The sequence below is a fragment of the Puma concolor genome, chromosome C1 (assembly GCF_028749965.1).
Source record: "Puma concolor isolate L17-30 chromosome C1, mPumCon1.1.hap2, whole genome shotgun sequence".
In the NCBI taxonomy this organism is placed as follows: Eukaryota; Metazoa; Chordata; class Mammalia; order Carnivora; family Felidae; genus Puma; species Puma concolor.
Genome location: NC_141674.1, coordinates 25,490,196 through 25,515,406, shown reverse-complemented (window position 1 = coordinate 25,515,406; position 25,211 = coordinate 25,490,196). Strand labels below are relative to the sequence as shown.

At 47.3% G+C, this 25,211-nt stretch overlaps 1 protein-coding gene and 1 pseudogene across 5 annotated transcripts in view; one reads left to right on the top strand and one right to left on the bottom strand.

Moving 5' to 3' along the window:
- The window catches only part of CSMD2 (CUB and Sushi multiple domains 2), a 602,428-nt gene extending 577,784 nt beyond the window's left edge, over positions 1-24,644 (top strand). For 2 of the 5 annotated variants that reach the window (XM_086716392.1, XM_086716388.1), the window contains 11 exons: positions 2,055-2,228; positions 2,567-2,640; positions 6,201-6,312; positions 6,879-7,058; positions 13,987-14,052; positions 14,747-14,908; positions 16,400-16,512; positions 17,903-17,990; positions 19,437-19,517; positions 19,720-19,935; positions 22,214-24,644. In XM_086716392.1, coding sequence (XP_086572518.1) covers positions 2,055-2,228; positions 2,567-2,640; positions 6,201-6,312; positions 6,879-7,058; positions 13,987-14,052; positions 14,747-14,908; positions 16,400-16,512; positions 17,903-17,990; positions 19,437-19,517; positions 19,720-19,935; positions 22,214-22,425 — 1,478 coding nt within the window. In that variant the 3' untranslated portion in view covers positions 22,426-24,644. Of the gene's footprint in view, positions 1-2,054; positions 2,229-2,566; positions 2,641-6,200; positions 6,313-6,878; positions 7,059-13,986; positions 14,053-14,746; positions 14,909-16,399; positions 16,513-17,902; positions 17,991-19,378; positions 19,518-19,719; positions 19,936-22,213 lie in introns of all 5 variants that reach the window. The other 3 variants (XM_086716389.1, XM_086716391.1, XM_086716390.1) reach the window with 3 other exon arrangements.
- On the bottom strand, positions 12,796-13,430 carry LOC112872041 (interferon-induced transmembrane protein 3 pseudogene; annotated as a pseudogene).
- Positions 24,645-25,211: the final 567 nt, after the last annotated feature.

Genomic DNA, 25,211 nt, shown 5'->3' with positions numbered 1-25,211 from the left:
CACATGTGAACTCATCCACTGAGAGGTCACAGCGCATCAGTACATCCATACAGACAACATTTTACATTTCGCAGTGCTTTGTGTTGCCTCCTCAAGGGACGTTTGCACACATGGTCACATCTGATGCTCACAGCGACGTATCCTGGGAGGTGGGCAGGAGAAGTCCCTTCTCCGGCGGCTGATGGGGAAGATGAGGCTCAGAAAAAGGACCTGACATAGTGAGTGAGTGACAAAGTCTAGTCTGAAAACAATCATCGATCCAATTTTCTCTGAAACTCTCACTCAAATTTATAGCTCATGCTATCACCACTAGAACTTTGAAGACAGGAGAAAAGAATAGACATAAAATTTAATTTTTCATTTTAGACTGCTTCAATAAATGGAACTTCAGAGCCACATATGATCGACATGAGGCCCTTTCTTTTTAGCGGAGCACATTAACAGTGTGAAGACCCAGCCAGCTGCTCCCCACGGCAGCTGGTTTGTTCGGGGCTTGGCGATTCGTAGAACTGCCACAGCAAGTGTTTACAGAAAAGAAGTGCAAGTTGAGCATGCTTTCCGACCAACACGACACAAGAGTGCTGGCGGTCCCCTGGGCCTACTCACACCACACCACACACCACTGGCTGTTTATTATCTTTGGGCTTGATAGCTGTTTCAAAGTATATTGATTCAGGGTGCCTGGGTGGCTCCGCTGGCTAAGCCTCCGACTTCGGCTCAGGTCACGATCTCCCAGTTTGTGGGTTCAAGCCCCGCATCAGCCTCTGTGTTTACAAGCTTGGAGCCTGGAACTTGCTTTGGATTCCGTGTCTCCCTCTCTCTCTGCCTCTCCCCTGCTCAAGAGCTCTCTCCCTCAAAAAAAACAAACATTTAAAAAAAATGTTTAATAAATAAAAGTATATTGGTTCTAAGAACAAAACTACAGGTAGAATCCCTCTGTGCTTATTTTAAAAGGCATCAAAATCACTATTGCAGGCAACCCCCTTTAAAACACAGGTCTGTTTCTGCAACGTCCTAAGGAAATAAGAATTTTTAGTAAACTATGTATGCAAACGCTTAAGACAGTGAGCTGAAGGGACAGAAGAGGGGCCTGCCTTTATTCTATTTGCTGTCACACAATTTGAATTTGGTGATCATTCTCTAGTGAATCTCCCTGATGACCTCAATGAAATGGGCACATTCATACACTACTTGCTGCAGCGTAAATGCACACTTTTTGGAGAGCCATTTCCAGTCCACGTCAAGACCTGTAAACACGCTTAAACCTTTAAACATACAAAGTCCTAGAGAATCCCCCTAAGAAAACACTACCAGGGAAAGAATAGCCCTATAACATCTAAGGTTATAATAATAGAAAATACCTAATACAAATGATTAGCTATGATAAACTACAGTTACGGCACAACCTTTCATTGCATATGTGGCCAGTGTTTACAGGCTAATAAGCAAACAAAGCAGGGTTTACAACACTTGGACATCGGGTTCACAGCCACGCACAAGGTTACATACAGCCGAGCGTAGGCTAGGAGAGAATGAGCATCAAAGTGGAAAAAAAGTTTCGGTGGTGAGTTTTAGCTTATTTTTTCTCAACGTTCTACACTTCCTAGAACATTACTTCATTACTTGGGGGATTTTTTTTTTTTTTCAACGTTTTTATTTATTTTTGGGACAGAGAGAGACAGAGCATGAACGGGGGAGGGGCAGAGAGAGAGGGAGACACAGAATCGGAAACAGGCTCCAGGCTCTGAGCCATCAGCCCAGAGCCCGACGCGGGGCTCGAACTCAGGGACCGCGAGATCGTGACCTGGCTGAAGTCGGACGCTTAACCGACTGCGCCACCCAGGCGCCCCATTTGGGGGATTATTAACAAGCAGTTTGAATATGGAAAGGAGAGGAAGCACACGGCAGCAGGTGTGAGAGGCAAGTGTGATCTTTTCCCCGGGGCTGCCCCCGTGTGCAGAGTTCAAGTAGAACCAGGAGGAAAGCCAGCCTGGGGTGGCAGACTGGGTTCTAGAAAGCAACTCAGACCTGCCTTTCTCCCTTCGTCTTTCCAGCCGTGTTCTGCGGAGATCCTGGCGTCCCAGCCCGTGGGAGGAGAGAGGACCGAGGCTTCTCCTACAGGTCGTCTGTCTCCTTCTCCTGCCAGCCCCCTCTGGTGCTGGTGGGCTCACCACGGAGGTTTTGCCAGTCAGACGGGACGTGGAGTGGCACCCAGCCCAGCTGCATAGGTAAGAGGTGGTCTGGGGCAGAGTGTCCCAGCTGGTGGGCATCCTTCTCTCAGGCCCAAGATGATGCCTTTCCTTCCCCTGTCTTCAGTGCTCTCATTTGCAAAAGGGAACAAGTCCTCCTCTGAGCTTCTTAAAGCCGGGTGTGATATTGAAATAGCCAGAGTGAACTTGCTGCCGGGGATCACATAGCCCGGGGGTATGACTCGGGTGGAGATACCAACAGGTGGGGGAGGCGGGATCTGGCTCCATTTTCCCCTCCTACCCCTATTTCTCAGAGTGAGCGGAGGCGATGAAAGCTTCAGTGCCCGTGTGGTCTGTTTCTCTGTTTTGCAATCCAGACCCAACGCTGACCATGTGCGCAGACCCTGGTGTGCCGCAGTTTGGGATACAGAACAATTCCCAGGGATACCAGGTAATGAGGTCAGCCAAGATCGGGCCTTCCTGCCTCCTGTCCCTTCACATCGCTGTCAGCCTCGAAAGACTCAGGGATCTTCCCTGGGGCAGCACCAGTGGGACACAAAACCTTGGAAGCCGGAGACAGGAAGCCCTCTGCCTCTTTGAACCGTGCCACACAGGAGCCCATTCAGAAACAGAAGGCACTTACACCAATCCAAAAACCTGATGTGGGAGAGCAGATTCTCACATACTGACAGCACCACTTCCCAGCAGGCCCATGTAGTTGGGGCGGGTGGTTATGGAAAGACAGAGATGAGTGAGACAGATAACCTTCTGTCCTCACGGCACATATCCCCTACTCACAGACACAGGGCTTAGACAGAGTGGCAGGAGCGAGCAGATGCCACACGGGAGACAGGCTCCATGGACACCTTCCAGGAGGATACAGGCTTCATGGACACATCTCAGAATGAGCTTCAAGGAGAAGGAAGGGATTTGGACAGCCATGGATGGGACGCACAGAATAGAGAGCAGGAAGCAGGAAAGTACGGGTGCGTTCAAGGCGGGACGATTCACTGGAGCCCAAGACGTGCCCAGAAGAAATGGCACATTGGGATCCAGCCAAGGAATGTGACTCATTCACTCAATCTGCATTCATTTAACAATATTTAGCGGCATAACCTCTCCAGGTGCTAGGAATACAGTGGGAACAGGACAGGCCAGGTGCCCGCTCTAGGAGGCTCTCCATTTGGTGACAATAAACAGGATAATTTCTGACAACAATAAGCACTACGTACCATATAATATAAAGGGGTGTGATGGGGTGGGTTGCTATTTTAGGAAGCGGGGTGAGGGAAGAGGCCTCCTGAACTTGAACTGTGGCCTCTGTGATGAGAAGGGCCAGCCCTGGGCAGAGCTGGGTGGGTATTTCTGGCAGAGGGAGCGGCCAGTGCAGAGGGGTGTCAAGGCAGGGGAGTGCTTAGCAGGTTGGAGGACTGGTAGGTGGGCGAGCCAGCAAGTCCGGAGCATTGTGAACAGAGGAGAAGAGGCCAGAGAGCTGGGTGAGGCTTGGAAATGGGGCATTGTCTTATAAAGTTAAATATTCACACATGCTGTGACCCAAGAGCTCCATTCCTGGAAACTAACCCCAAAGACACTCTTGCACATGTTACCAAAACATGAGAAAAATTGCGGTAAAGTCACACAATGGTGTATTAGCAGGGCAGATGAATGCACTACAGCTCTACACAATGCAGTCAGGGGGGAGCCCCGGTGGCTCAGTCGGTTAAGCACCCGACTCTGAATATCAGCCCATAATATCAGCCCAAGTCACGATCTCACTGTTCATGAGTTCAAGCCCTGTGTCAGGCTCTGCACTGACAGTGTGGAGCCTGCTCAGGATTCTCTCTCCCTCTCTTCCTGCCCCTCCCCACTCTCTCTCTCTCTCTCTCTCTCTCTCTCTCTCTCTCTCCATGTCTCAAAATAAATTTAGAAAACTTTTTTTAAAAAAGAAACATAGTATGGGGTGCCTGGGTGGCTCAGTCGGTTAAGCATCCAACTTCCACTCGGGTCATGATCTCGCGGTTCATGAGTTTGAACCCTGCGTCGGGCTCTGTGCTGACAGCTTGGAGCCTGGAGTTTGCTTTGGATTCTGTGTCTCCCTCTCTCTCTGCCCCTCCCCTGCTCATGCTCTGTCTCTCTCTGTCTCAAAAATAAATTAAAAACATTAAAAAAAAAACCTTAAAAAAAAAAAAGAAAAGAAACATAGTATGGAATGACAAAGGTGGTATGATGCTATTTCAAAAAGATTAAAACTAGGAACAACATCGTTGAGAGAGATATGTGCCTATGTGTGATAGAATTCTTTTTTAACAAAGCAAGGAAATTAAAAACAAAATTCAAGGTAGTAGTTACCACTGAGGGGGAGCAGAGGAACAGGGCAGGGAAGGAGCACACAGATAGTGACAACTGTGTCACTAGCCTTCTAGCCCTTATGTGGAGGGGTGCACTCCACTTAAGATGTACAGTTCTTTATGACAGGTCATTTCTGTATATGTTCCACATAGACTTTTGCATGCATCAAATATCACATGATAATCTTTTTAATGTTTATTTACTTTTGAGAGCGAGACAGAGAGCAAGCAGGGGAGGGGCAGGGAGAGAGAGGGAGACACAATCCAAAGCAGGCTCCAGGCTCTGAGCTGTCAGCACAGAGCCTGATGTGGGGCTCAAACCCACAAACTGTGAGATCATGACTTGAGCTGAAGTCGGACGCTTAACCGACTGAGCCCCTCACGTGATAATTTTTGAGAAGAGAAAGCCATGGGCCAGGTCACCTAGGGCCCTCAAGGCCACAGTGAGCATTTTTGGTTTTATTCTAAATGTCACAGGAAACCATTTGAAGGTGATTCTGATCCAGCATTTGCACGCTGTGGAGAGAGTGAATGATGGGGGTTAAGGAGGGAGGCACCAGACAAGTAGGATGCTGTTGCAGTGGCTCAGGAGGAAGGAGGAGTGACAGTGACACGGGGAGAAGTGAAGGGGTCAGGGTGGGCTTTGTAGACAGAACCAGAGGACTTGTTGGATTGGAGGGAGAGGCTGAAGCAAAGGGAGGAATCAAGGCTGTCTTGAGGGTTTTGATTTGCACAACTGGATGGACAGAGGTGCCGTTGCCGAATGAGATGATGAAATTCAAGACACAGCAGTGAGGCCTGGAGGAAGGGAGTGCGAGTCAAGAGTTTCACTTTGCGATTGAATTTGCTCCTGTACGTAATAGGGACATGTGAGTGTTCTTAGCTGGGAAATAGTGAAATCCGAGTTGCAACTTAGGAAGCTGATCTGACCCCGCCATGCCACGCAGAGGGCAGAGGGAGAGATGGAGTCGGTGGCTGCAGGGGTGTAGAGTTGGACAGTGAGGGCTGGTGGAGGGTGAGGATGGGGAAAACAACTGAGCAGAGACTTAGATGGCAGGAAGGTGGCAATTCCGTCCGACAGATACTTACAAAGCAAGTGCCAGATGCAGCTATCTGGAGAGAAGACAAGTCTCCCTTCCTTACGGAATGTATCGACTCGTAGAAGAAAGAGACACGCACAAGCAGTGATTCTGTTTCGTGCAGTGTATAAAATGCTTTCAAATCCACCACTGCATTTGAGTGTCACGACACTGTGCTGTAGACGTGGCAGGGCTGGTCACCCCACGCTCTCCACCAGAAGACTAAGGCATAGAGTCCCCTACAGCCTGTCACTCCGTGAGCAGACGTGGAAGCCGCAACTCTGATCACGATCTTCTGATTCTGAGTCAGGCACTCTGTCCGCCACAGCGGAGAGTGATGCTTCCAGTAACAGCATTGATCTGGCTCCGGGGCCTGGGTGAGGGCTTGCGGAAAAGGCAGAGTGGAAGCTGCCTCAAAGTGGGTAAATAATATTTAACCGGGCAGAGAAGTGGAAGTAGGATGTTGCAGGTGGAGACAGAGGTGTGGGTAGGAGCTCGGTCACGCGAAAGTAAGTAGTCAAGCGACAGGGTGTGAAGCATCGCTGGGCAGAAAGTGATCAAGGAACCTTCCCTCCTCCCCACAGGTCGGAAGCACAGTGCTCTTCCGCTGTCAAAAAGGTTACCTGCTTCAGGGCTCCACCACCAGGACCTGCCTTCCCAACCTGACCTGGAGCGGAACCCCACCCGACTGTGTCCGTGAGTGCAGACTTCACCTGCATCCCACGATGGTGCCTCTTGGCAACATGTTATCTCCCCCAGCTGGGCACCCGGGCCATGCTCAGACGTTCTGGATGACGGGGAGCTCATGACTTCTCATTGGGACCAATACTGCGTTCTTTGTAGTCCTTATCCCTTGGGGCCTCACGGAAGACACTGCCACACAAAAGCCTTTCTGATACTGGAAGTTCCTATGCCTTAGCAAAAAAGAAAGAACTTTCCAGTGGCAGCAAAAACGAACTGCTACAAGGTCAGCCCTCAGGATGAAAGATTGCAGGCTTTTGACCATGATTATTCCTCTTCCCTCAGGAAGAGTGCTGCAGTCCCTCCAGACTGACTAAGCCAGTATCCACATCACCTCCATCGTAGCCATCTGTATAGACATCAAGGCTGGGATGGAGGGGAGATTTGGGGAGGGCATGCTGGACACGAAAGGGGCCTAGAAAGCAAAGGAAGGGGATGTTCCATCTAGAAACAGGAATGGGCAGAAGGCCTTCTGATGACCCTAATCCCCCAGGCCCAACACCATCTTTCCTCTCGTCCAGCCCACCACTGCAAGCAGCCAGAGACGCCAACCCATGCCAACGTTGGGGCCCTGGACTTGCCCTCCATGGGCTACACCCTCATCTATTCCTGCCAGGAGGGCTTCTCCCTCAAGGGTGGCTCCGAGCACCGCACCTGCAAAGCAGATGGCAGCTGGACAGGCAAACCACCCATCTGCCTGGGTGAGTGTGCCTGCTCGGTGAACTTCTCCAGCAGGGGAGGCCAAAGGTGACAGCTGAGCTTGGGGGGAAGACGGCAACAGAGAAGGAAGAGGGGCGCCTGGGTGGCTCAGTTGGTTAAGCCTCCACTTCTCGATTTCAGCTCAGGTCATGATCTCACGGTCTGCGGGTTCAAGCCCCACGTCAGGCTCTCTGCCGACAGTGCAGAGCCTGCTTGGGATTCTCTCCCTTTCTCTCTCTCTGCCCCTCCCCCCGCTCTCATTTTTTCTCTCTCTGCCTCTCAAAATAAATAAATATTTCTTAAAAAGGAAGGCAGAGATGTGATTTCCAGGAGCTGGATCCTGCTTCTGATTTTCTGAGGTATTGAGCCTCTAGGAGATGTCAGTCTAGAGAGGCACAGGGTAAAGCCATCCCAAATTTTATTTTGCTACCTTCTCCCAGGATTATGTGTAATCATTTCCACCAAACCAGAATAACTCGTTACACATAGTATAACCTTGATAAAACAGCACCCACCCACAGATCCCTCGGCATTACCAAAATGCCCCAGACCTCCCTTCCCCTCGTCTTCATTCATTCATTCTGTTTATTGAGCATTATCACCACACATGCCTGTGCTAGGGATAGGGAATTGGAAGGTGAAAGACACAGACCCTGCCCTAAAATAGCTCACGTTCAGCTGCAGAAGACACATTATCAAATGTAACCGAACCTTCAGGAACATGGCAATGCACTGAATGCCGTGGGGATGAGGAGGAAGAGGACCAATTCAGCCTAAGTAGGGAAGGAGAGAAACCAGGGAAGGCTTCCTGGAGAAGGTGATCTGAGTCCAGGCTTAACAGAAGGGTCAAGCAAGGATAAAGGATCAGTTTGGTGCTGGAACAGCATTAAACTCTCTTACAGATGCTGATCTCACCATATTTCAGGTATTAAGTAAAGTCTAAGCACTTTGTGTGCACTAACTCATTTAATCCTTAACAATCATCCTAAGAGGCAGGGGCTATTCAGATTTAACATATGAGGAAACTGAGACACAGAGAAGTTAAGCAACATGCCCAGGGTCACCAGCTGGTAAAGGAAAAGTGCTGAGATTCAGATCCTGAAGATCTAACTTCAGAATCCCTGTTCCTAAGTACTTTGCAGTTCTGCCCCTCAGGGAGAGAAAGTGTCAGAGTCAGAGCCTTTATGAGGGCCAGAATGTAATACTATTCTTGTATTTTCACTGCATGAAGTGTTGTACGTTTATTTTACTTATGAAAAGTAGTATTTGTTCTCCATATGTGGTAGTGAACTCTTCTAGAGTACATTTAAGTTCTTATTGTGATAATATAGTCATAATATAAAATTTACCAAATGAACCATTTTTAAGTGCACAGCTCAGTGGCATTAAGTGCATTTACCATACTGTGTGCAACCATCACCACCTTCTCCAGGACACTTTCATCTTCCCCAACAGAAATTCTGTCCCCATTATCATTTGTCTCAAGATAGTTTTTGATTTCCCTTTTGATTTCTTCTTCAGTCCATTGGTTGCTCAGGAACATGGTATATAATCTCCACATATTTGTGAATTTTCCACTTTTTTTCTTATAATTGATTTCTAGTTTTATATCATTGTGGCCAGAAGAGATGCTTGATATGATCTCTATCTTCTTAGATTTATTAAGAATTGTTTTGTAGGCCAACATATGCTCTGTCCTGGAGAATGTTCCCTGTGCACTTGAGGAGAATGTATATTCGGCTGCCGTTGGGTGGAATGTTCTGTAAATGTCCGTTAAGTCCATCTGATCTCATGTTTAGTTTAGGTCCAGTGTTTTCTTACTGATTTACTGTCTGGATGATCTATCTGTTGTCAAAAGTGAGGTATTGAACTCCTCTACTGTTATTGTATTGCTGTCTGCTTCTCCCCACAGATTTGTTAATATTTGCTTTATATATTTAGGTGTCTTGATGTTGGGTGCATAAATATTTATAACTGTTATATCCTCGTGATGAATTTAACCCTTTATCATTATCTAATGAACTTCTTTCTCTCTTGTTACGGTTTTTGGCTTGAAGTCTATTCTATCTATATAAATATAGCTTGCTCCGCTGTTGGTTTCCATTTGCATGGAACATCTTTTTCCTTCACTTCATTTTCAGCTACATGTCCTTAAAAGTCAGTCTCTTGTAGGCAGCATATAGTTGGGTCTGGAGTTTTTGTTTGGTTTTTGTTTTGTCCACTCAACTGCTTTCTGTGTTTGGATTGGAGAATTTAGTCCATTTACATTTAAAGTAATTTTTGAGGGACCCCTGGGTGTCTCAGTCGGTTAAGGGTTCAACTTTGGCTCGGGTCATGATCTCACGGTTCATGAGTTCGAGCCCCACATGGGACTCTGTGCTGATAGCTCAGAGCCTGCTTCTGATTCTGTCTCCCTTTCTTTTTACCCCTCCCCTGCTCACACACTCTCTGTCTCTCTCAAAAATAAATAAACATTTAAAAAAATTACAGGGGCGTCTGGGTGACTTAGTTGGTTAAGCATCCAACTTCAGCTCAGGTCATGATCTCGTAGTTCATGAGTTCAAGCCCCACATCCAGCTCTGTGCTGACAGCTCAGAGTCTGGAGCCTGCTTCTGATTCTGTGTCTCCCTCTCTCTCTGCCCCTGCCCCCACTCACACTCTGTCTCTCTCTCTCAAAAATAAATAATAAAAAAATTTTAATTATAAAAAATAAGTAATTTTTTATAAGTATGAACTTCCTGTTGCCATTTTCTTAATTTTTTTCTGGCTGCTTTGTAGTTGCTTTCTTCTTTTCTCACTCTCTTCCTTTGGAATTTGATGAGTTTCTGTAGTGGTACGTTTTGATTCCTTCCTCTTTTTGTGTATCAACTATAGGTTTTTGTTTTGTGTTTACTGTGAGGCTTACATAAAACATCTTATAATTATAGCAGTCTTTTAGAGCAAATAACAACTTAACTTTGAGTGCATACAAAAGCTCTACGTTTTTACACTCCCTACATTTTGTTTTTGAGATCACAATTGACATCTTTTTATATTGTATATTCATTAACAAATTATTGTAGTTATAGTTACTTTTAACACTTTTGTCTTTTAACCTTTACACTAGCGTTATGACTGATTTACCCACCACAATTACAGTATTAGAGTATTCTGAATGTAACCATCCATCTTTATCAGTGAGCTTTATACATTTATATGCTTTTATGTTTAGATCTTTTCTTTTACTTGAACTCTTACTGTTGAACCTTGTGTAGCTGTACATTCAGTGTGTCCATGGCGTGGGGGGTGGGGGGAGGGAATTCAGGAGCCTTCTATGTCACCATCTTGCTCTGGAGTCTCTTCAAGAGTTCTTTATATATCTAGAATATAAGACCCTTATCAGATACAAGATTTGCACATATTTTCTCCAATTTTACGGGTGGTCTTTCGCTTTCTTTATTTTTTGTTAAGTTTACAGTACTCTATCCTTTATTTCACTCCTCACCTAAAATGAAATTAGACTGTCAATTTTAAGCTCCACTTTAGTCCTGTGTTACATTGTTTTTTCAAATGTGGGAGGTATTTTTTACAGCCTTATTGAGATATAATTGGTACATTAAACTGCACATATGTAATGAATACAATGCAATTAGTTTGGACTTTTTTTACCTTCTTTTGAAGGTCCTTCAAAAGAAGTCCTTCTTTTTACCTTCTTTTGATGTCCTTTTGAACACAAAAGTTTTTAATTTTAGTGAACTCCAATTTATCTATATTTTCTTTGCTTGTTTGTGCTTTCATATCATATCTAAGAAACCACTGCCTAATCCAAGGTCATGAAAACTTATGCCTGTGTTTTCTTCTAAGAGCTTTATAGTTTAGCTCTTACATTTAGGTTTCTTTTGTGGGGTTTTTTTGGTGCGGGTGGTTGTTTGGGATCCAAATTCATTCTTTTGCATGTGGCCATCCAGTTATCCCAGCACCATTTATTGGAAAAACTATTCTTCACTATTCTTCATTGAACTGTCTTGGCACCCTTATCAAAGATCACTTGACCATAAATATGTGAGCTTATATCTGGATCCTCCATTTTATCCATTGAGCCGATGTCATTGATGCCTCTATGACATTACCACAGGTCTGATACAATAGCTTTGTAATAAATTTTGAAGTTGGGAAGTGTACATCTTCCTTTTTGTGCTTCTTTTTCAGGATTGTTTTGGCTCTTCTGGGCCCCTTTTATTTCTAGATGAATTTTAGGATTGGATTTTGAAATTCTGCAAAGCAGACAGCTGGGATTTTGACAGGGATTGTGGTAAATCTGTAGGTCAGTTGGGGGAGTGTTGCCGTCTGAGCTATATTAAGTCTTCCAGTCCATGAACATGGAATATCTTCCCATTCATTTAAATCTTTAATTCCTTCAGGGGCGCCTGGGTGGCGCAGTCGGTTAAGCGTCCGACTTCAGCCAGGTCACGATCTCGCGGTCCGTGAGTTCGAGCCCCGCGTCGGGCTCTGGGCTGATGGCTCAGAGCCTGGAGCCTGTTTCTGATTCTGTGTCTCCCTCTCTCTCTGCCCCTCCCCCGTTCATGCTCTGTCTCTCTCTGTCCCAAAAATAAATAAACGTTGATAAATCTTTAATTCCTTCTAATGATGGTTTGTCATTTTCAGCATATAAGTCTTGCACTTCCTTGGTTACATTTATTCTTAAGTACTTCATTGTTTTTGATGTTACTGTGTACTTATATATAAAAACACAAAATGCTTTAGATGCAGTTGAATTTTACCTGTCCCTTCCTGTGTGACCTTGGGCAAGCCTCTTCACCTCTCTGCCCCTTAGTGGGTTTCTCTTCTATAAAAAGGAGACAATAATCTCTACCTCACAGGTTTTTTTCATTAAAATGTTTCATGTTAGTTACTTATTTTGAGAGAAAGCATGAGCAGGGGAGGGGCAGATAGAGAGGAAGAGAGAGAATCCCAAGCAGGTTCTGCACTGTCAGCACAGAGCCTGACATAGAGCTCGATCTCACAAACTGTGAGATCATGATCTGAACCAAAATCAAGAGTTGGACACTTAGCCAACTGAGCCACGCAGGTACCCCTCTACCTCACAGTTTTGAGAGCAGGGGTAAGTGAAATAACATGAAATACATGGCCTAGCATAGATCCTGGCCCATAAAATGCTTTCTCCCTCTCACTCCCTCATCTTATAAAACCTAAGACAATTAAAGGCATTTTGTTCATAAATTTGCTTTTACTGAGTCATTGTGGAAAGTTTCTCCACAGCCTTTTGCAAACACAAACATAAGCTAACCTCCAGAGTCAGAAGGATTATGCTAAAACCCTGGCCTCCTAAAAGACACAGTAGGGAGAGTCAGCCCTTCCTTGGTGACAAGACAGATATTTCTGTTGTTTCTGTGTCAAATAAGGAAAGACATTAACATTGGCTGACTGTCACCTCATTTATTTATCACAGACCTATAAGGTATGTTTCAGTATTTGCCCATGTTTCCAATGAGGAGACAGAGACTCTGAGTGGTAAAGTAACTAGTCAAGGTCACACAGCATTAAGTAGCACTACTGGGACCTGAACCTAGACTGTATGGCTCAGGCCCAAAACTTGTGCTTTTGCACGTGCTTTTGCCTGTGAGGGCTTCTCAGTCTTTTATTTCCCACACACATGAGTGCTTCATTGGGTTCAGTTGTAGACTGATGTGTATATAAACTGCTGTGAAAGGGGTGACAGCCTCAGGCCATGGGCAGCTACTAGGAAGCTCCATAACCTTTTATGATCTCTGAAATTGCTTAGAGAATCATCAGTGAGCCAGTGACAAAAATAATGGTGAATATAACAATCAGAAGGAGGCCCAAGACCAGGTGCTGGATGTGCAGGCACTCGGTGGCAGAGTCATAGGCCTGGGCCTCTGTCACGTCACCCACCCTCTTCCAGTCCCTGGGCCTCACAGAGTAGCCCAGGCAGCACAAGTTCACAAAGACTATGTTGAACAGGGACCAGATGATGTGATCACGCACAGAGGTTTTGCTGTGAATGCCGATCGTGGTGGTTGCCATGGGATCCAAGCCCTGGGTCACCCCAAGTACAGCCACCTCGTGCTTCTCCTTGAGCATCTCATAGGTTGGGGGGGATGTGGTGTGGATGCCGGGAAAGTAGGGCTGAGAATTGCAGTTCATAGTGCCAGACGGAGCAGCTGTTGGGGGCTTCTTAGTCTTCATATCCTCACTCCAAAGGAGGGAAGCACTCCACTGAAACCCCCACCAATGCTCAAGGAGTTCGCTTTTGATTGGTGGAAGGTCCTCCTTGGTGCCAGGCATCTGGGAGGAAAGTAGAAACAGTCCGGGACAGGGCTGTTCAAACTAGAGTCATCCGTAGGGACGTTCGGCAGATCTCTGTACCAGGGTGGGAAAATAACTTTATTTTCCTTTACCCTTTACTGAAATTTAGCATTTCCTTTCATTTGGAATGTAGACAAAAACCCAAAACAGTGTTTACAACACCTATAACTTTGTAACCAGTAAAAATTGCAGAGATTTTCATATTATATTATCATTCTCGCTGATATCGTGAAATATTGCGTATGTTCCTGACTAATGTTCCTAATGAAACATTAGGGTAGTGACTGGACCTGCTGCCAGATCCTGTTACTTAATGCAGTAGTAAAGAATCACATATCTCCCTGCATCCTAGTTCTTTGTTTAGTATTTCAATGACTATAATCGATGGAATGGATTTCCCTTTAACTCTTTACCTTTGATTATTCTGAGAGGGGCCCATAGCATCACCAGACCATCAAAGTATCCACTCCCAGTCTAAAGAGGACAAGTCCAAAACAAGATCTCAAAGAAACCATTGACCTAATGTCAGAGAGGTGGCCATTATTTCTCCAGTAGAGTGTAGAGCAGAGGCTGAACCTATTTCCCTCCTTTCTCTTTCCCCAGCAGAGGTGCGGCCTAGTGGGAGACCCATCAACACTGCCCGGGAACCACCACTCACCCAGGCCTCCGGTAGGTATGGTTCAGATCTCTGGCTCAAGAAACTGGTGTTGCTTCCGTCACCTAGTTACACATGACTTTCTAAGTACTCAGTGAAAGGATGTGAAAACTGTCTACAGAGCCAAACAGGTTTCCCCACCCCAAACAGACTTCAGGAGGAAGTGAAGGAAGGAAAGGAAACAAAAACCTCATCCAGAAGAGAGAGCCCAAGCTTTCCAGAAACACATCCAGAGCTTGGAGCTCTGGAGCCATTGATTACCACAAGCCCAGCCCCCACCCCCCAACCCAGTATGTGGTCATACAGACACAAAGACCCAAGTCCTGCCTAGGGAGCTTCCTGGAAATGGTTACATTTTTAATACAGGTATTGTATCTTTCAAAGTGTGATGTCCATAACTGGGCACATAACTACAGGTGTGGCCCGACCAGTGCAAGACTATTATAGACTATCATATCCTTTTTCAAACTTTATTCTTTTATGTACCACATTAGTGTGTTATACAAGAAGGAAACTAGATTTGGCATCATATTCAGCTCTAATTCCATTCTGGATCACAAGAGGACTCGAGCACTCCACCATCCTCCCCTGTGTTAGGTGTTGGGGGAAAACAATCTCAGTGAGTGAACTGGGATCAGCCATCAGGTGACCGCAATCCTATCAACACATATGTAAGTCCCTCTCATATCTGCTCCCCAATTCCTCTAGTTCCTGGTGATGTTTTTGCCAAGAATTCCCTATGGAAAGGGGCCTATGAGTACCAGGGGAAGAAGCAGCCAGCCATGCTCAGAGTGACTGGCTTCCAGGTTGTCAACAGCAAGGTCAACGCCACCATGATCGACCACAGTGGAGTGGAAGTGCACTTGGCTGGTAAGGAGCAGGCCACCCCCTTGAAAGCCTGGGTGTGGCAGGCGTGGGTGGGCCCACGCCCTCTGCAAGAATGTGTCTACTCTCATTGCGTCCTCCTGTCCTTGTCTGGTGGGGAGCGGGCAAATAATGTGTCTATTCATTTTTGCTTGCATGATAAAACCACTGGGACTAAAATGAAGTGGTTAGATAACAAACAATAACTTGAACATAAAAGCACTCCTAACTAAAGAGGAAAGAGACCAATATCTCTAAAACTGAACCAAAAATAGGGACAGAGAACTCCCAGAAGCCAAAATACAGACAGACAATAAACAAAAGAAAGTACACGTTTCAGCAGTAATCAAAAAACTGAAAGTAAACACAAAATGCCATTTTCTACTTATCCCACTAAGATTTTTTTTTTAAGTGACAAACTTTAGTGCTGGTCAAGGTCAAGTGAAGACACTGATGCGGTGAGGGCCAAAGTATGAAACAGTGCAATTCTAGAAAACAGTTTGGAAACTTGTGTCAAGATCTTTGAAAATGAGTGAACCCATTAATTATATTTCTAGGAATTTTTTTCTTAAAAAGTAGCTATGGAGGGAGTCAAACATTTATGAATAAAGGATGTTCACATAACGGGGCCATTTGTATCATATCAAAACTGGAAGGAGAAAATTGTCCAAAATTAATGAAATGGATGTATTAATTATAAGAGATCTGATAGATAAAATAGCTTGCCAGTTTGGGGGAAAATGGACCTATCGTAGTGCACGTTAAATGTGACTCCAGTTTTTAAAGGAAAAATTATATTCATAAGAAAGAAAGCTGGAAGTAATTACACCAAAACGTGAACAGGGGCAATTTCTTAGTGATATCAGGAATGATTGTGATTTTCTTCCTGCATCTCTGCATTTTCCAAAATTTCCCCAATTTTCAATCTTCCTATAATCAGAAAACTAAATCTCTCAGAAAACAAATGCAAAGATAAAGGCATGCGTGAGCAAATGAAGGCACATGTTAATACACAACCCACGTGCACTCATATCCGCCCATTCATGCATGCACACACCAGCACAGCTGAGCAGTCAGTTTCACTCATCTGCTGTAAGACATAGTCATAAAGATGTGCACATAACCCCGTGTACGTGCCTCCTGCATTCCCACACCCACCGAATTGTAAAACATACTCGTGTGTTAACTGACACATTAATGTATCCAAAGTCCTATTCACTTTATTCCGCCATGTGCATGTTTTAAAAGGGTCACAATCACAGGCCAGTGATTTAGTGGTCAGTAACACACATTTACACATTCGTGCACATCCTCTCATTCAGCCCACACAAACTCATGGGCAACACTATACTTACCTACTTATGGTTATGCATGGAATATTTATATCAACATCTACATGTGAAATTTCACCAGGACAGTCACACCCACATCCCCACGAATATGGGTTTGGGGATTTTTCCAGATCTTTAGTCTGCTCTCTGAACTTTCTTTTCCCAGGAATTTACAAGAAAGAAGATTTCCATCTCCTGCTCCAGGTTTACCAGATCACAGGACCTGCGGAGATCTTTGTGAATAAGTTCAAAGATGACCACTGGGCTTTAGATGGGCATGTAAGTTCAGCAAAATCTGCCCTTGACCTCCCTGTGCCCTATCCCCACCCCTGATTCCCAGATCACTGGCAGGGAATGGGGGAGAAGAGAGTGGAAACTCGTAGGATCAACATGGAAACTTGGGGGGGGGGGGGGGTTCTTTGGGACGAGGACAGGGAGCAAGGGAGCCCTCGCCTGCTCGTGAAGTGGGTAAAGGAAAAGATAAAGGGACCAGGAGGCTGAGTGTCCAGAGGGCCAGCACATCTGAGTGATAGGCAGTAGGTTCTGATGTTAGAGCAGAAAGCAAGGAACTAGAGGTCAGCGGTGTAAGAGTGAATTCAAGCAAGCTGGAGGTAATGACATGGTGCCGGGACATGGGAAAAGGTGGTGGGTCCCGGGTGACTACCTCAAATATCCACTCACATTTGAGGATGCGGATTACAGATGATTTAACACAGCTAGAAGACCAAGACATAGGGGAGGATACACAGCTTCCTTGCCTTCTCTTGTGGGGGAAGACTTAGCGCATTCTAGGGCATTCTGAAGGCAGAAGGCAGGTCCACAGTGATGCTCCTCTTCCAATTTCACAGGAGGGGAGTTGAGCATCATGTCACGTATCACACCCTTGGCTTCCCTGTCTTGGATCTTTGATGCTAGAAATGGAAGGCCGGGAAGGAGGGAGAGGTCACAGAGGCCAGAGTAGCAGAGAGCTGAGGAGTCAGGGTGCATCCTCAGGGACAAGACAGCAGGTGGACGACTGTGGATTTGTGACTTTGCTTTTCAAATACATAAGGAGAGGGGCACCTGGCTGGCTCAGTCAGTACAGCATGAGACTCTTGATCTCAGGGTCATGAGTTCAAGCCCCACGCTGGGCATAGAGCTTACTTAAACATGTAAGGAGAAGCAAGTGGCTTCCCCCAAGGGCTGGCACATCCGGTTAGTTCCTTGGTATTCTTGAGAGTATCCTGTGGACCCCCCTTGGATACCCCATTGGGTAGCGAAGACCCGGCTGCTTCAATAGCAGTAGTCCAAAAGCCGTGCAAGAACAACAGACCCTACCATGCTGGGAGGGTCGCCATAGAGAACAGGGGTCAAAGTTAGGAGATGGATGGGGCTAGGAGTACAGGCCATGGGCTAGAAGCAAATAGAGCTCTGGAGGGCCAAGCCGCTGGAGCAGCTTAGGACAACAGCCAACCATCAGGCCTACTTCTGTGGCCACCCGTGCGTGGTTTGGGGCACAGATGGCGCAGTCCGCCTAGAGCACAGTGGATGGAGGACCCCACCTTGGGGATGGAGTAGGAGCTGGGAGGCGTGCAGTAGCCAAACATCCTAAAGCATGCCCTCAGCTGAGCAGCACACGGGCTTTGTGTCCAATGCCCCCATCTCACTGCCTCTGCCCTCACCCTCACAGGTCTCCTCAGAGTCCCCCGGAGGTACCTTCATCTACCAAGGCTCCGTCAAGGGCCAAGGCTTTGGACAGTTCGGCTTTCAAAGACTTGGTAACTAGCATTGGGCCTCTGGAAGGGTGTGCTCGTGGCGCAGGGGAGACACTTGAGTGCTGGGGCAAGGGATTGACGTTCAACAGCCAGATCCAGGGGTCCTTAACCATTTGGGGGCCAAGGCCACCTTTGAGATTCTGATAAAGGCTATAGAATATGTCCCCAGAAACAAGCGCATAGACATAATACGCTCAATCTTTGCCAAACCGTGTCAAGGCCCAGCCTCAAGTTGAGACCCCCAGCTTAAGGGACGTTGGGTCTCAGATACAGCTGCCAGCAACACCACCCAGCCAGCCCTCGGGCATCACACAGACACCCCCGAACAAGCAGACGTGGGGTTATCAGGAGTGCCTTTACTCACAGTGCCCTTTCCAACCCCGAGCAGTCCCGGAAGATGGTTCTCCCCTAGCATCTTTACCCTGACTGCTACACATCATTGGCATCCAGTGTCCTCACTTCCTCGCTGGCCTTGACCCAGAGCCTCCCGGTCAGAGCCTCAGACTCTAGTCGGAGGAGGGCACCTGGCTTCTCAGAAGTGGTGGAAGGGGAGGCAGGAGGCAGTCATGGGTGCTCAAGGGTCAGTTCCACACATCTGGGTACTGACACCCACCATTCCCAGGGGCTCTGCCTGCCTTTCTCGCTGCTCTGACCTTCAGGAAGCTTCTCCTTGTCTTAAGCAGAAATCTGTTTCCCTGGTTCCCACTCCACACTGTTCCTGCCCCAGAGGTATTCTTAGCTCCCCCTTGTGAGCAGTGTGGAGTAAGACCTCTGTCTCCTCCCGATGCACGCAGTCCCTCGGTCCCCTGGCCCCTCAGCGCCACACACCAGAGTTGGCCTTCACCGCTGACTCCCTGTCTCCCGAGGCAGACCTGTGCCCTCTTGGAGCCACTAAGCAGGCAGTGTTGCCTCCCCATGGTCTCCAGAGTCCTCCCAGCCTTGTGCTGGGAGGGCCAGAACAGAGGAGGGGAGACAGTCCCCAGGCTGCTCAGCATCTCCTGTCCCCCCCCCCCCCCCCCAACACCACCACCAGAGTAGCTCGCCCTCACCTGTTTTGCGTTGTGGCTTCCTTGTAAGCTTCTATCTGATAAAAGGCTCTGGTAGACAAAAGAAGTTTCAAAACTTCTGAAGGGCAACACCCTGGTAAGATTTTATCCTGCCACACGGCTTTAGGTTCTCTGGCAGATGGGCTCCCCCAGGACTGATGGCTGTCCTTTGCATATGACCTGAGGGACTGAGGGTGTGGGGAGTCTTCTCCCCGGGGAATGTCTGAGTGTGGGGGGAGGCAGCTGCAGAAGGTGACATCCCTAGACACGGCCACACCTCCCGCTGGGGCCGTCCCCTCAGATCGTGTGTCTGTGAGCTGAGGTTTATGCTCTGGGACTTTGCAGACCTCAGGCTGCTGGAGTCCGACCCCGAGTCCATCGGCCGCCACTTTGCTTCCAACAGCAGCTCGGTGGCAGCCGCAATCCTGGTGCCTTTCGTCGCCCTCATCATTGCAGGCTTCGTGCTGTATCTCTACAAGCACAGGTACAGGGGAAGAAGGCGGCATGGGGGGAGGGGGGCATGCAGGCCCATCACCCACCCCAGCCCGCCCACAGCCTCCCCGGCCCAGGAGAGCTGTCATCTTGGGAAAGGAAGTAGAACTTCCTACTCCCTCCCTCTCCCCGTTCACACCCCTGAGCCTCTCCCTCTTTTGACGTTTTGGTCACTCTCTCTCTCTCATTCCCAGGAGAAGACCCAAAGTTCCATTCAATGGCTACGCCGGCCACGAGAACACAAACGTTCGGGCCACATTTGAGAACCCAATGTACGACCGCAACATCCAGCCCACAGACATCATGGCCACCGAGGCGGAGTTCACAGTCAGTACAGTGTGCACAGCCGTATAGCCACCAGGCCTGGCTGCCACCGCCGCCGCCACCGAGAGCCCCGCCTCCGGCAGCCGGTGAGAGGGGGCGTGGGAGGCAGTCGCGTAGTGGGCTTGCGCTGAGACACGCGCTCCCACAGCCGCGTCCAGTGGGAGGAGCCTATGCCCTGAGTGCCGCGGGGCGCCAGGCCCTGAGCGGGGCGCTTCCCTGTGCCCTGTCATTATCCCCATTAGATGGGAAAACAAGGTAGAGAAAGGAATTCATTTGGCCAAGATCACACGCCTAATAAGTAGCAGGGTCACAATCCAATCCATCCAACCCCAGGCAGGCGGACTCCAGAGACTGTGCTCTTAGCCCTTTGGGCTTGGCAAAATATCTAAGCGGAATGTATTAGTGAGGGGTCTCCAGAGAGAGAGAGAGAGAGATGTATACACACATAACACATACCTAAGATATACATACCTATCTATGTGTGTATATGTATATACACATATATGCTTATCTCTCTATAAACATCTAAATATCTATATCCACATAGAAAGATGTATGTATACGTATATCTAGATATATAGAGATATCCATATAGAGACACATGTATATTGTATATATACAGGGAGAGAGAGAGAGATTTAGTTTAAGGAACTGGTTCACATGATTGTGGGCCTGGCAAGTCTGAAATCCGCAGGGCAGGCCTGCAGGCTGGAAATTCCATCAGGAGTTGATTTAATCTTGATCCAATGGCCATACGGAGACAGAATTCCTTTCTCTTCAGGGACTTCAATCTTTTCTTCTCGGGCGTTCAACTGATTGGATGAGGCCCACCTCCGTGGGGTGGGTAATCTGCTTCACTCAGTCTACTGATGTAAATGTTAACACACCCAAAAAATTCCTTCACAGCAACAGTTAGACTGGAGTTTGACCAAACAATTAGTGTTTAACCAGAGCCTTGGCAGGTTGACATATCAAATTAGCCATCACCTAGAGCATGATAGATGGGCTGACACGATCCCTGCCCGCCTCCAATTCTCCCCTTCCTTCTTTGAGTCCACTTTCTCCTCTAGAGTATTTCTCTTGCTTGGGTCTAAGCTTAAAATTGTAGGTATTGAGATAATTTATACATGAGATGAAAATTATTTTCAGAATACATAAAGGCAACTATTGAGTGCAAATAATGAAATTATTGAGCTTTTCTGCATCCTTTTACATCCATCTGAAACAAACATTTAAAGGAAGAGAAATTATTCCAGAATTCCAGAATTAGTTCTGAGGTTTCATGTCTATGATCCCTGTGTACTTTTTCCTACTCAGAACTCATACAAATAGAAGCAAAAAAGAAAAGGTAAAATCCCTTCCGATGACATAAATCAGGCCTCACCAGTGATCAGTAATGACTCTGAATTTCGAGTTGCTGAATTACTGAACAATATAAGGAAGAAACCAGAATGCCCTCTGACCTGCATATCCCCCCCCCCCCACCCCAACCCCTGCTCCCTACCTCAGGCTCCACTGGGTCCCCGTGCCTGTGTGCACAGTGTGTCACCTCTGGGTCATGTGCAGTTCAGCAGCCCTCAGCATCACTCATCATGAGCATTCAGGGCCTCTGAATATTCCGCCCAGCCCACAGCTCTCCACAGCGGGCTCTTCTGGCGAGGGGCCCACCTTGTCCTGCCCAGAGCAGGAGCACAGCGAAAACACAGAGAAAGCTGCTCTTGGTTCATGGAGGCGATGTACGAAAAACCATGTGAACACACACACCCATCTTTAGAACGAGTAATTAGGTGATAAATTCAAATAATGCCTAAAAGAACAGCTGAAATTAAAATAAGAACCCAGAAAGGCAATTCATGGAGGCCTGTGGGGTCAGTGAGTGAGGGGGCAGGGTGCAGGGCTGTGCTATGGGCTTTCATGGGCCCTTTTCTTCCATTAAAAAATGTATATTAAACATGGTACCTTACAACAGTGTTGTTACAAAGCTGAATAGAACTCAGTCCGGACTGATTATTACAGGTCCATTATTATTCCGATTTTGAAAGAATTGGATCTTGAAAAACATTTTCCTGGGCCCCTAAGTGAGCCCACTGTGGTGGCCCCTAGGCATGGGGTCTTCTGTGCCTAATGGGGAAGTCGAACCGCCAGGGGAAGAAGACAGTATTGGGAAAATGTATGTCCTGCTGTGGGTGTTCCCCGCCTATACCCGCTCTCGGTTCGGGAAGATCAAAGGTCAAGGTAACTAATTTCCTTCTTTCCCCTTTATTCCTCTTTGCTTTGCCTCTTTTCTCTCGCCTGCTTCTGCTCCCCACCTCACCCTGCCCGCCCCTCTCATTTACAATCCCCGCGCGATCCGTTTGTCCCCAGTTGTCCAGGGGACAGGCCGTCAGCCCCCTGAGCACAGTGCCCGGTGCCCATCTTCGTCTGTCTCTCTGCCCGTGTCTGCTACTGCTGGGACTTGGGTCCTCACCCCGCCACCACCTGCACCCGCCACCCCAGAGAAGACTCCCGCTGGGCCCCGACTTCGGGGCAGTACAGAAGAGGGGCTGCAGACGGACACAGGAAGCTTATGGATTTAAAACAGCAAAGCATCTTGTGGCTGTGGGGGGGGGGGCGCGAGCACACACAGACACACATGCCTCTCCTTCATTTGAGTCCTGCGAAGAGACCGCGGAAGTTAAAAAAAGAGAAATGTGTGTGAAAGACGCCCCCCCCGCCCTGCTCCCCACAAACACAGAGAAGAGGTGAAGAGGAGGCTGCACGCCCCGCCGGCCCTGTGTGAGGAGGCGGCGAGTGTGTTAGGTGGTCAGTGTGTAGAAACCAGCCGTCCGCAACTGGCTGTTCTCCTGCAAAAGTGACAGCAAGGATTACCCCAAGGGCAGGAAAACATCTTAAGAAGTACTTTGGAAATCAGTTTATTTTTTCCAACAGAATTTTATTGATTTCTAAACCCAGTGAGTTAAAAAGTCATTCTGGGTCCTGAGCAGCACTGGGGAAGGAAGGGTGGGTTGGGGGAGGTAGAGCAGGAATCTGGCCTCGAGTCTAAGGTCAGGTCTGGCTGTCAAGTGACAAAGAGAAGAGAAGCGAGGCTGTAGCCCAGACGGAGATGCCGAATCGGCAGCATTGGGAAGGTGCTGATACAGCAGAGCAGGCCTATCCCAGTGTCCAAAAACTCATGGCTGCCTTGTGTTGAGTTTCTTCTCTGTGCCTGACACTTTAGGTGTATCATTTCTAGACCTTACAAGAACCCAAAATGTAGGAATCGTTATTCCTGTTTTATAAATGAGAAAACAGAAGCCCAGAAAGGCTGAAGAGACGTAAGCCACACCGTAAGTGTGGAGTCAGGATGCTAACCCAGGTGGGTCTGACCCCAAAGTCCACTACACCAGCTGCCAGAAACCCAGGTCTAAAGGGGCACCAAATACAGGGAGGAGCAGGTGAATCTGTATAGTAGGACTATGGCCGGGGCTGGTGGGCCAGGCAGAGGACCTGTGTGTCCTGTCTGGGCTCTTCTCCCTCCGTCTGGGCAGCCTCAGGAAAAGGGACCTCCTAGAGCTGGTGCTGCCCCCTTGGCCCCCAGCAGCCCCTGGCTACAGCAGACACAAGACCTGGGAGCTCCTGAACGGAAAGAACGGAGTGAATGAAAGTCACAACCTCTCCAGCTCCTTGCGAGAAGATTTGATTAATTCTGAGTTCCACTGTGCTTGGGTCCTTATTGAATTCCACACAAGTATTGTTGGGACACTAGCAAGTTTAGGAATCAAACTGTGGCATTTAGAGCCATTTTCTCTGTCCTCGGGAAGGTCCCTATGGGCTTAAGCACCTGTGCACGTGTGACATGCTGGCCTGAGATGTTCATATCACATATACTGAAATAAATCGAAATGGAAGGGAGCGGAGTGGCAGGGACACCTGTTCTTCAACAGATGAGACGATCTGCCTCACAGTAAGAGGGGCCGAGTACAGCGAGAGGCGTCAGTTCCCAGCAGATGGGACTGAGGCTGACAATGGCGGGAGCCCCGTGCCACCCACACCCGCTCTGGGTCACAGCGTCCCTGGGCTTGGCGGGAGAGGGCCAACTCAGCCACACACACTCACGCACTCATATCTCTCTTTCCCGGAAACAAATGCAGGAAGTTCTTTGGCTGCTCCCTTCCTCCCTTCTTTCACTCCTCCCAGACCAACCAGTGGACTCCTCCACCAGCCCTGCCTCCACCCCCTCCCCTGTGTCCCCACAGATGCCCAAGGAGCACATGCCGGGGGGGGGGGGGGGGGGGGGGGGGGGCGCCCAGCACTCTGCTGTGCATTACCGTTTCCCACCTCCGGCATTCCTGCACCACCTCCAGAGGGTCGGAAGGAACCGGGGCAGTCTAGGCCTTCACTCGCCATCCACACCATACACCCACCACCATCCCATGAGGAGGAAAAAAAAAAAAAAAAAAGTAAAACAAAAACAAACAAAAAAATCTTTTGTACAGAGATATATTTTTATTATACAAAGTTTGTACAGTACCAAAAAAAGAAAAAAAAAGGTGTACTTTTTTTTTCATTATTGTAGGTAAACGGTAGTGGAAGCCTTTTTTGTAAATGTAATAAAATGTATAAATATGGTTTTCAGAAAACATCAAGGACTGTAAATATGTAATCTACACACCTTCTTGGCTTGTCTGCAGTATATACATTTAATTTATCTGTCTCTGTATATGAGGCTTCCCCTGGGGTCCTGCATTATGGTACTTTCCTGAATTTGAAGGCAATTTTAAATTTTTTGAATTCAAATAAAATATAAATTTTTGCATTGGTTTCTTACATCCTAATGGCCTTTTTCATGGCTAGGGGGCAAATGTTTCTTGGGGAAGGGAAGGAAAGACACATTTGGGGCCAGAAGCCAAGAGTGGAAATGTGGAAACCTACCATATACAAAAATTAACACAAAATGGATCACATACCTAAATATAAGACCTAAAATATAAAAGCCCTATAAGAAAGCATGGGGGAATGCTTCATGACATCCAATTTGGCGATGCTTTCTTGGATAGGACACCAAAAGCACAGGCAACAAGAGAAAAAATAGGTAATTGGACTTCATCAAATCTAAAAACTGCTTCAAAGCACGCAATCAACAGAGTGAAAAGGTAACCTACAGAAGAAATATTTGCAACTCATCTGATAAGGGATTGATATCGCCCAAAATGTAAAGAATTCCCACAATTCAACAACAAAAACAGACCTGATGTTAAAATGGGCAAAAGGCTTGAACAGACATTTTTCCAAAGAATATATACAAATAAACAACAAGCGCATTTAAAGTTGCAAAACATCGCTCATCATTAGGGAAATGCAGTCAAAACCACAGTGAGATGCC